This window comes from Papaver somniferum, chromosome 11, assembly GCF_003573695.1.
Source record: "Papaver somniferum cultivar HN1 chromosome 11, ASM357369v1, whole genome shotgun sequence".
Lineage (NCBI taxonomy): Eukaryota > Viridiplantae > Streptophyta > Magnoliopsida > Ranunculales > Papaveraceae > Papaver > Papaver somniferum.
This window is the reverse complement of record NC_039368.1, coordinates 14,090,118-14,101,951: the sequence shown is the minus strand read 5'-3', so window position 1 is coordinate 14,101,951 and position 11,834 is coordinate 14,090,118. Positions and strand designations below refer to the sequence as shown.

Below are 11,834 nucleotides of genomic sequence, written 5' to 3'. Positions count from 1 at the left end.
CAAAATGGGATAGACAACTTTCTAATGGGTCTTCAGACAAGATGTTTGGTAATGACTCCTGAACTAAGGCTTCTATCATGTTCACCTCCTCAACACATGTGTCATCTAGCTCATGAGATTGCTTACTGACATTAAAAATGTTCATCTCCATAGTCATATTACCAAAAGATAAACTCATCACACTATTTCGACAGTTAATTATCGCATTAGACGTAGCTAAAAATGGGCGACCTAAAATCACAGGTATCTGGTTCTCTGGGTCAGGGACAGGTTGGGTATCTAGGACCACGAAATCCACTGGATAAATAAACTTGTCGACCTCAATAAGAACATCCTCGATAACACCTCGAGGGATTTTAACAGACCTATTAGCTAACTGCAGTGTCATCTGAGTAGGTTTCATTTCACCAAGTCCTAGCTGTAAGTATACATGGAATGGCAGTAAGTTCACACTGGCTCCTAAGTCAAGTAAAGCTTTTTCTACCCGGAAGTTACCTATTGTGCAAGCAATGGTAGGAGAACCTGGGTCTTTGTACTTTGGAGTTGTGGTGTTCTGAATGATTGAACTTATGTGACTAGCTAAAAAGGCTTTCTTATGGAGGCTAAGTTTTCGCTTTCTTTACACATATCCTTAAGGAACTTGGCATAAGCAGGAATTTTCCTAATTTCATCTAATAAGGTAAGGTTTATGGTAACTTGCTTAAAAACCTCCACTATGTCATTAAAGTTCGATTCCTTCTTTGTTGGTACTAATAGCCGAGGAAATGGGGCTCTAGGCCTAAAATCAGACCTTTCAGGAACCGAATTCACATCATCAGAAACTTTTATCATTCTCTTCAGCTACTGGTCCTGAGAGGTGAGATCCTGAGGGGTGAACTACAGTATGTTCACTATCGGGCATGGTTACCTTATTGTCTACAACTCTACCACTTTTAAGGGTTCTAACAACATTCAATTGATTTGACGGTTTTGCACCTAATTCATGAACTCCTTTAGGGTTGGGTTGTGTTTGACTAGGAAACTTACCTTTTTCTCTCAAAGAATCACTTATCAGACCAACTTGGGTTTTTAACTCGGAAATAGCCTGGCTATTTTCTTGTCCTATCCTGTTACTAGCTTGTAGACTCTGTTCTACGGATAACTGGAATTTTGCAGTTTGCTGAGTTAACAAGGCGAGAGATTCCTCTAAACTTAGGATTTTCTTATCTGACTGATTCTGAAACTGAGCTAGTCCTGAAGGATTCTTAGTATAGCCAAAACCTGGGGGAGCATTAGAATTACTAAACTGACCTTGACTTTGGCCCTTAGACCACGAAAGGTTCGGATGGTTTCTCCAACCAGGATTATAGGTTTCTGAATATGGGTCAATCTTTTGACGGTTATCAAATCTAGTGTTATTATAAAGAACATTGGCCTGCTCTTCAATATTCTGTCCTTCCCAAAAAGGCTCCACTCTACCACTAGTCTGGCTAGGGCTGTTCATGGTCGGTTTTGGTTCGGTTTCTAGCCAAACCAAAACCGAAACCAATACTATTGGTTTCTAAAAATCTAAACCAAACCAATCCATTAACCATTGGTTCGGTTTCCAAATGGTTTCAATTGGTTTCGGTTTGTCCCAGTGGTTTTTGGTTAATCAATCATTATGTCAAACCAAAAAAAAAATACACAAATTTACAGATAAAAAAATCGTAGTTTCGGATAGTATTGGTTTACACAAATATACAGACAAAAAAAAAATCAAGAATAGTTAAAGCTTACTCTAATTCTAGAGATCAAAAGAAGATATATAATATATCTTAATTTAGTTATTGACAAATAAAAAAGAAGGAAGACGGAAAGAAAAAAGTCGAGTATCAGCAGCTGTAGTTGGGGGTGGAGAAGGGAGGCGGCTGAGAGAAGGAGAAAGAGAAAGAGGGAGAGTATCATAATGAAATATTAGATTTAGGGTTTCTATTTATCCTCTAAATCAATGGGTAGAATCTAATACTTTTAAATTCGACGGTAGAAACTAAGTTTAAAAATTAATCGGTTCCCCCATGGTTTTTGGTCCGGTTTTCAAGTCAAACCAAAACCAAACCAGTAATGTCGGTTTTTCAACTTTTTTTACCAAACCAATCCAAATCTAAATGGTTTGGTTCGGTTTCTTGCTTATTGGTCTGGTTCGGTCGGTTTCCAACGGTTAACCGACACCATGTTCAGCCCTAAGTCTGGCCCACTCCTAAGGCTTCTAACCTTTTTGTTATAGCAGCAATTTTGGCATCTGATTCATAGCCTCCTTCTACCCTATTAACGTTTCCTCTACTTAAAAGAATTGTTTTCTGGGGTGCCCTACTATTTTCCCATTGCTGGGTTTTTTCGGCGATTTCATTAAAAAATTTCATTGTCGTATCAACAGTTTGGTTTTCAAAACCACCAGTGCATAGAGACTCAACAATGGTCGTTGTAGTATAGTGGTAAGTATTCCCGCCTGTCATGCGGGTGACCTGGGTTCGATCCCCGGCAGCGGCGCCAAAAATTGATGTGATTTGTAGATAGTGGTAAAAGTGGTTCGATTCTCAGACTTGTGAAGGATATTAATTAGACTTAAATTCTAATATTAAAATAGAAAACTCATTAAAAAATATAGCAAACTCAATCAAAGTTGATATCAATATTAAAAGAACACTGAGGCTAAGATTCCACTATTTTCCAAGTTCAAAGTGATTTAATCCAATATTTATATTCATGCAATTTTCTTGTTCAATTTGATTCTTACTATTGCAACAAGTAGATTTTCAAAAGCAATAATTGTAAATACCAAGCATGAAGCATCAAGAGTCTATAAACTAAGCATACTCCATCAAAATAGATCACAATCACTCAAATAAAAATCATATTCAATAATAATGCAAGGCAAATAATCATAATAATAATTGCAATAAATTAAATTAAATAGATTGTACCGCTTTTTGTTGGAAAAATAGCTTCCTCTATCGCCTCAGTAATGGGGTTTATCTCCTCATATCAAAAACAGGTTCAAAATAATAAATCATGACTCAAAAGGTGGTTTTATTGAAGAGAATATATAAAACAGCAGATCTGCAACGGTGTGTAGATGTTACAGAAGTCATTGTTACATTTGGTGTTGCAATACTGAAGATATACGTTACTAATCAACTGTTACAGGATCAGAAATTTAAGACACGAGAATACGACTGTCCTGCACAGCTTAATGTTCTTCAGCTGTTAAACAACGACATTGTCCTGCGACTGTTTCCCGTGCGTCAATGTTCTTCGCGTTCTTCCTCTTCAGCAGCAGCAGCAGCAGCAGAAACATAGTTTGGTAAAGCTCTGATTTCTTCTTCTCTGGCTCTCCTTAGGTCCCCAAACTCTCGACACCGCTTTTATATGACCCAAGACATCTATTTGTATCAAAAATACCGATTAAATCTCTCCCAAATCTTCCAAAATCTCTTTCCTTCTCTTCACGGCAAAGTTGCAGCAATTTCTTGTTTTAGAATTTCTACGCGTTTCTGAGCTTTTCTTTTTATTCTAAACTCTTCCTTAGATAGATAGAAATCTTTGGGAAGGTTTACAGCACTTTAATCTCTCTAAAATTCCCTAAAACAGGTCACACACGTGAATTTCCATATATTTCTGTTGTGATAAAAATCCGTCGATTGAGCCCAGTCTAATCGATTTAAACACCCATATCAGATTCCTAGACCCATAAGGAGTCTATCCTATGAAAATCAGAGGTTTAATCGACCTCAAACTCCTCCAAATCACGATTTCCAAAACTGCCAAATATTTCCTGCCAATTTTCTGGATTTGAAAGCGTGAAGAAGAAAGGGCGCCCCCTATCCAGAGTAGGGGTGCCTTTAGCAGCTTCCTTAAGGGGTGTCCTGGGGTTGCCCCTTATCCAAGCTGGGGGTCCGAATAACAAGTGTCCTTCGGGTGCTTTCCGTCAACTTTTCGAGCCAATTTTTTCCAAAAATGTTTATTAGCCAAAAATACCTACAAATAAATAAAACACCATAATAAGTACAAAAATGAGCCCTAACAATATATAGAATCGAGACAAATCGGACACAAAAATGTGTCTATCATCCATGAACTATGTTGTCCCATATTTTGTCAAAAATAAAGTCATTCATGATCGGTATTCATGTATTGTTTTAAGGATGAATCGAGTTATTGTCAATTAAATATCGTCAATTAAATATCGGTACATAAAAGTTAAGCCTATATTGTCAATTCTTTGATGGAAGATAGGTTAAAATCTTTTGTGTTCAAGGATTATGTCTATTAAATATTGTATGCAAATAGTGATGGAAGATAGAATGAATCCTTGTGTATTCCACAGTATTGATCTTCACATATTTTATGTAATATTGTGAGGCTCCGTAATGTGTCTTATGTTGAGCACGATACAACCAAGTTGATTAATTTTTGATTACCTGTGTTGGTTGTTCCGTAAGGTACTTTACGTTGAGCATTCTTGAACTAAATTAATCATCTTGTTTGGTTATTTAGTTATTGCTCCATAAGTATTTTTATGTCGAGCAAAACAAATGACAATTAAATTGATTACTTTTGTAATTAGTTTGGTTGTGTATTCCAATTAGAATAATTATGGGTTCTCTTGTAATTAATCTAGTTGAGTATTTTCATACTCCGTAAGATTTCTCTTATGTTGAGTATATGAACGGCTATCCTATTCATTTTCTAATGGTTATGTTAGTCGTATGCTCCGTAAGTTCTCTTATGTCGAGCATAATCAATTAAGATGATCACTTTTGTGTTTAATTTGATTGCGTATTCCGATTAAATTCATCATGAGTTTACTTGTGATTAATTTGATTGCGTGTTTGGATATAGAAAATCATTCTCATGGTTTTTGGTGTCCAATCAAAATCCTTATTTTCTTTTGAAATTAAGGTCGCTCTTGTTGTTCCCTTGGGAATGACATCTAATGGGGGAGAGTTCTTTTGAACTTGTGCTTAACGGTCATATCTTGAGGGGTGCACGGCTGTGGAATTTTAAAGGGGTGATCTTGTATCTTTAAACTCCTTGATGAATATTATTAGCTTTGGCTATATGATTGCATCTAAATTAGATGGTATGTATTTTCTTTTAGTCATGAAATGTCTCTTACAGAAATTTCATTATGATCCCGTTCTTGTACCTTTTCCAATTTTATTGACAAAAAAGGGGAGAATTAATATGTAGTTCACACTACAAATATATATGGTTTTCGGATCATTGTGTAAGGGGGAGTGGTTTCCATGTGAGATGGAGTATTGACTAAGGGGGAGTGATACATATCACCATAGTATTATTGTTGAAGTTGTGATACAATTGGACTTTGACACTGTGTAATAATATTATGACACTGTATAACAATGATCGAGAATAATGCTTTCTCATTGTTATAGCTACGGATCTTCAACAACGGTGATGCTAAACTTACAACCTTTGGGATCATTGGAGTACTTGTAAGTGACGAAGATTTCGAGGAATGTTGAAAAGTAGATATGTGGAATAGGAGCTACTAAAGTTTCTTTATCTATTTTGTATTCCATATGTATTGATAGTTTTACCACTAAAATTGACAAAGGGGGAGATTGTTATAGAATTTCTCGGTCGAACTCGCATGCATTATTATCTCAAGCATGTTTGTCAATATTAGTGATCAAAACTATAAGTCTTGATTTCTAGTCTGCTATAGCTAAGTCTCGGACTAGGATAGAAAGTGTAGTTGAGCTCAAGGACTTCATGGAGATTCATCATACAAGAAGAAGAACTACTCAAGGAACCGGTGGAACTTCTAGACAAAAAGGTATGTGAAGACTTGAACTTATCTGTCACTCAATAGTCTATCTACTCTATCTCCTACATCTTGAGACAAAAAGTCGTATGTTATATATAGACTTAGATTATACACATTTGGTATTTCGAGCCGAGTATACCTCGCCTATATATATCTCGAAATATGTGTTGGTAAGCGTTTCTCTTCGACCATGTTTATCTTTACCTAGTGACGAAAGTCATGATATGTTTCAATCACTTTGAAAATTGCTTTGACGAGAAATGGTGTAACAATTATATAACGTCCTCGAAGAATGTTTCAATGGTTGGAATGAGAGTTTAGATTACATAACGAATGATGGACATAAGTATTGTTTTGGAAACACATATGTGCATAAGTCCTATCCCTTGAACCAAAGTTTGCGAACTTTTTTGATCAAGAGAAACCGAAAGAATGGATTGTTGCCAAGTCCGCGAACTGTCGACCTTCTCATCCTGAGAAATTATACTGGAGTTGACAAACTTGTTACGTGAGTACCAGTCCGCGAACCGGCGGAAAGTCTTTGCAGAGATTTTCTGCTGGATTTTGTAAACTCTTCCCGGTTGCTTAAGTCCGCGAACCTAGTGTGCGAACTTAAGAAGGTTATCTATCTGAAGATGATTTATGAACTTAAACTTATAAAGACTAAGGAATGCAGTTTGCAAACCGTGGCTATAAAAGTTCATGAACCGATTCAAGTGAATCAAATCATCTTTGCTTCAATTGTGTCTTGTGTAGTACATAAGATTTCCTTGCAACTGAACAACTCTCTAACTAGTTCATTTGAATTCATTTGAACTAGTTATGGTGGAGAAGAATATGGTTGGTATGAAATGCTCATATGGCTAACCTTTTGGTTAACTATTGTTGAACCAAAAACTGTATACCTTTGTGTACGGTTAACAAACCTAGAAGCGTGCATTTCATTTGTGTATAACAAGCTAAGTTTTCGATCCAACGGTTGAGAAATATTAGCTTGAATCTAAATCAGGTTTTCATCTAACTGTGGATATTGTTTGCTTTGTGACCAAGGAGAAACCCTGATTTGAAAGACTATATAAGGGGACATCTAGTATTGTGCAAAACTAATCCCCACACTTCACGTGTAATACTAGTTTGCGTGCTAGAGTCGTTTCTCCTTTAACCTTTGGTTTTCTTCTTCTAAAACCAGTTTAACGACTTAAAGACTTCATTGGGATTGTGAAGCCATACCGATACTACTTTTATCGTAGTTGTGTGATCTGATCTTGCATTTTCTATCGTACGAGTAAAATCAGATTGATTGGCTTGATATTAATATCTCCGATAGGTAAGATACAAAAAGTAGTCACAAACATCTTCGTCTAGTTGTTTTTGATTCCGCAACATCTTGTTTCACTACCATACGATTAAGATTGTTGTGGGGTGATTGATTTATCTAGGCTGTTCTTCGGAAATATAAGACTGGATTATCAATTGGTTCCTGTTCACCTTGATTATTATCAAAAGACAGAACAAAAATTTAGGGTTTTTCTGTGGGAGACAGATTGATCCTTTGATAGACTTGTCTGTGTGAGACAGATTTGTTTATTGTCAAAGCCTGCGATTTTGGGTCGTAGCAACTCTTAGTTGTGGGTGAGATCAGCTAAAGGACTCAAGTGTGCAGTATCCTGCTGGGATCAGAGGCGTAGGGAGTACAACTGTACCTTGGATCAGTGGGAGACTGATTGGGGTTCAATTACAGTCCAGTCCGAAGTTAGCTTGGAGTAGGCTAGTGTCTGTAGAGGATTAATACAGTGTGTGTTCAATCTGGACTAGGTCCCGGGGTTTTTATGCATTTGCGATTTCCTCGTTAACAAAATTTCTGGTGTCTGTGTTATTTCAGTTTCCGCATTATATTATTTTATCTTTATAATTGAAATAATACAGGCTGTGCGGGAGATCATCAATTAGAGTAATCCAACCTTTGGTTGTTGATTGTCATTGATTGATCCTTGGATATTGGTCTTTGGTACCATCCAAGTTATTACTTGTATTTGATTAGTACTCACAGTTTCTGTTTGGGGAAATCAAATCAAGAGAGAGAGATATAAACTCGTTGATGTACTTTTAATTAATTGAGTCTTGTTGATTCTCTTAAAAGTATATTCGAGTTTGTCCATACAGATTGCTAAGAGAAATATTGAGTGGTGTTGTTAGACTCCCGCTTTTTCATGATTTGATTGTGAAGTTCCCAGAGTCAGTTTATTCCACAGAATAGTATCCTCTTCCCAGGAATGAGGAATTAATAATCTTGTGAATGGATTCAACAGTGACAGTGTTGAACCAAGTAATTGATTAGAGTAGATTCCATTCACAAGATGGTAATAGGATAAGATCAACCCTAATGATCTCAGAAGGACAATTTGTAGGTCTAGGAAATGGAGAGGGAATGATATGAATCCAAATATGCTTCCATATTTTGATCTTCTTTCCATTACCAATTTTTCCAAGAACTATGTTCCTGTATATTGTTAATGCCTTCTACAATACCTTTCCATATCCAAGAGGTATTTTGCATCCATGAGTTTATACCATGGTGAGTCTTTGTCTCTTTCCAATCTCCAACCAATTTTAGTGATCATGGAACTATTGAAGTGCTCCATGTTCATGAATCCCAAACCTCCCAGATCCTTGGGCTTACACACATATGTCCAGGATTTTAGGTAGTAACCTTTAGGATTTTCTAGACACTTGTCCCAAAAGAATTCTCTTTAAAGTTTATTTAGATCTTGACAAGTTTGTTTTAGAAGTTTGAAGCAGTCTGTTAGAGCATTGCTCGGTCGAACTCACAAGTGTTGTTATATCAAGCTTGTTGTCAAATTTAGTTGATCAAACTATATCTTGATTTCTAGTCTACAATTAGTCAAGTCCCGGATTATGATAAATGTGTAATTGAGAATTGGACATCACTGCATTCTACCGTTTGAAGGCGAAGATCAACCGAAGCTTTTGGAGAACTTCTTCAACAAAAGGTAAGTGAAGACTAAACCACCTATTTCTCAAGTTATATTAATCTTTCTATCTATGAGACGTTATCGCATGACTAATTAGACTATTGAAATCATAACAAGAATTTCGAGTCAAATTTATCTTGGTAATTAGTTCTCGAAATGTATATGACTAAGCTTAATGAAAATTTATTCATACTTGATGAATTTCGGTTAAGAACAATTTATTGTTCTTAATCTAAATCGTGATTCAAGATTATCATTTAAGAAAGAACTTATGTTGCCTTTAAGAAAGAAGATTATTCCATGGGATGCGCATTATCTTTTACTCAGTGGATCAAGAGACTTTCATGTATGTCTCAGCAGGGTCAGAATGGGCATCGTCGGCTTTTCATGCAGAGACAAAATCTTTGATAAAGGAAATCACGGGGTTAAGCAGAAGCATCTTGTCAAGTGTATCTATAGTAACAGATTGCAAAGCTTTGGTAGATAAAATTAACAAGGTAAGAAACGAAACTCAACTTCGGAAAACACCTTGCAAAAAGCTTCCATGATACTGGAAAAAGTGCCCCAAGCTAAGGTTAAGTATTTATGCAAAAGACATAAGTAATTTGTTGACTACATAGCTAAAGAAGTAAGGTTAAAGAACTTTTAACACATGTCAGTTCATCTACTACAAAGAGTTCTACAATTAAGTATCATTTCTAATGTATTGGATAAAATTGTGTGAGTCCAACATTGCTAGATTCCTCATAATTAACTTAAACATAATATAGAAAGCACGCTGCACTCATTGCAATTGGTTTGAGTTGGATATCCGTACACTTTAACATGGTATTAGAGCGAGACTGTATCTGTACGTTGGGTGTACCGTGACCGAATGTCACCTGCACACCCATGACCACACATACGTAGTATGGTGATATGACCTATATGTAGGGTGTATCATGACCGAATGTCACCTGCACATCCGTGACCACACGTATGTAGGTGCACCTGTTAGGCCGAATGACTGGACTTACATGTAAGGGGGCGTGTCAAAAGACAATAGTCCCACATCGCTAGTTCCGAAATATAAAACCTCACCATCTACCGGTCTTAATCTCGACGGCCAGAAATTCGTTGATTTTCAACGACTCATTTTCAAAGTAGTAGATGGTGGTGTTATACATCTCGGAAGACGCTCATTTTTAATAGGCATGTAGAACTTGGTAAGAGGAACATATCCTCAAGATATTAGCTACCAATCCAGTGCGGTTTGATTTTTATGCGCAAAAATGACGTCCAACATGTGAGATAGCGTGATAATAAAAGTGTGAGGGGATCCCTCCTCCCACATAATTAACTTAAATATAATATGGAAGCGTCGTTCCACTCATTGCCAATTGATTTTAAGTTGGATACCCGCATGCTTTAACAAATCGTAAACTTAATGTATTATATTTTATAGTTAATGAAATTTCACCCTTTCATCGAAATAAAAGAAAAACCTTGGTGCACTTAAAGACCCAATAGAACAAATGATTTACAACATGCAAACGATCAGAGCTCGTGCGATGCACGGGCCAAACACTAGTTATTAGCAAGGAATAGAAAAACAAAGTTTCAAGCACGGGCGCCAGTATTGAGGTTTTCAATTCTCCTCCAACCTATACACATACAATCACACCAAAGCTTGCATAAAATAATTTATAATCGAGCTAGAGGTTTCTCGACTTTCCTAGACGTCTCAACTTCGAGTTCAATTAGTTCTTCGGAGATTTTCATTGAAGAGGAAGAAGGAAAACCCAGAACCAAATTTATGCCTTTGTTATCCTTCCCATGGGGTATGAACAATACCCATACCGTTGGTACCATAGGTGTGCTTTGAGTACAGTTCGATCCAGGAACGGTGGGTTTGATAACGACAATCCTCGTGTAACTTCACCCCATGACTTCATAAACTCCGTCATACTGATTCCATCGGCGACAAAGTGGTTCCAACTCATTCCAAGAACGAACCCACCACACTTGAATTTGGTCACCTTCAAACACGCATGAGAATACAGTAAAAAATTAAGAACAAAAATACACCATCATTCATATAAAATCAAAGAGGAAAAAAAAAATCTAACATAAGAACAACATGTTGTAAACTTAACTACCTGAGCCTGAGCCACAAGTAGAGGATTTTGTAGTATGTTTTTTGGATCAAGAAGGCGATAAACAAGTTCCCCATAAGTAACAGGATCAGGTTTCGTGAAGTCACCAATTTCGTCCAACATAAGGTTGGCCTCTGCCTCAACAAAAAGAGCACCTTCACCTGTGCAATTGACCATATACTTTCCATTTTCATTCATTATGATGCGCCCGGCAAAAGGATACTAGTGAACCAGTACTTTTGCTAAACCATCTTTCATGACTTCAACTGCATCCAATCCGCCAACATCAATTGTTTCGTTAAAACACCAAAGGGTTTCCATCATAATCACTACCATGTCTAAGTTAGACAAGAAATGCAAATCCTTGGGTGTCTCCTCTGATGGAGGAACCATTATTTCTCCTTTAATACTGACGATCAATCCACCGTTGAAAGTTGTTTTATTCCTTACTTCCACCATTTTAACAACAATGATAATTTTGTTTACAATCTCCTTAGTTGAAGTGATGATGATGATATTAATGCAGAAAACAGAGTATATATAGACACATTAATTTTAATTAACAGCATTTAGGTATAATGACTTGGTGTAATACAGTGCCTTGTTGTGCAACTGTAAGACGGGAGGATGAGCATGAATCCATTCATCAGTTGACCTGAGCTAATGCAACTAATAGACGGCAAATCATATTCCTTTCAGTCGCATAAGCAACGATTTAAAAAGACATAGCTTATATAAAATTCAGTTAATGATGATTCACTGGCAATCTGGCATTACTGTGTTTGGAACCTTTATTTTTTTTTATTTGACGAAAGGCTAAACTTCATTACTCTGCATACCACGTATATAGTCGAAATTTTAGTAAAGAAACCATCTTGATTGCCTTTGATCTTA

General features: G+C 36.6%; 1 protein-coding gene and 1 non-coding gene across 2 annotated transcripts; one reads left to right on the top strand and one right to left on the bottom strand.

Annotated features, from left to right (window-relative positions):
• The first annotated feature begins 2,436 nt into the window (after positions 1–2,436).
• TRNAD-GUC lies at positions 2,437–2,508 on the top strand. The gene has a single exon. It is a non-coding gene; the product is annotated as a tRNA-Asp (tRNA).
• An 8,090-nt stretch (positions 2,509–10,598) lies between these two features.
• Positions 10,599–11,399, bottom strand: LOC113324153 (omega-hydroxypalmitate O-feruloyl transferase-like). The gene is made up of 3 exons (XM_026572480.1): positions 11,189–11,399; positions 10,944–11,101; positions 10,599–10,823 (listed from the first exon to the last, which is right to left on the bottom strand). Exons 1-3 carry the CDS (start codon positions 11,397–11,399, stop codon positions 10,599–10,601), a joined length of 594 nt encoding a protein of 197 aa, XP_026428265.1.
• Between the last annotated feature and the right edge of the window lie 435 nt (positions 11,400–11,834).

Bases quoted from the DNA above. Each gene is read 5' to 3' on its own strand.
- LOC113324153 (XM_026572480.1), bottom strand. From the start codon at position 11,399: ATGGTGGAAGTAAGGAATAAAACAACTTTCAACGGTGGATTGATCGTC. The intron at 11,102-11,188 runs GTTTAGCAAAAG...TCAATTGCACAG, and splicing joins AGTTGAAGTCATGAAAGATG to GTGAAGGTGCTCTTTTTGTT. The intron at 10,824-10,943 runs GTAGTTAAGTTT...GCGTGTTTGAAG, and splicing joins TACTTGTGGCTCAGGCTCAG to GTGACCAAATTCAAGTGTGG.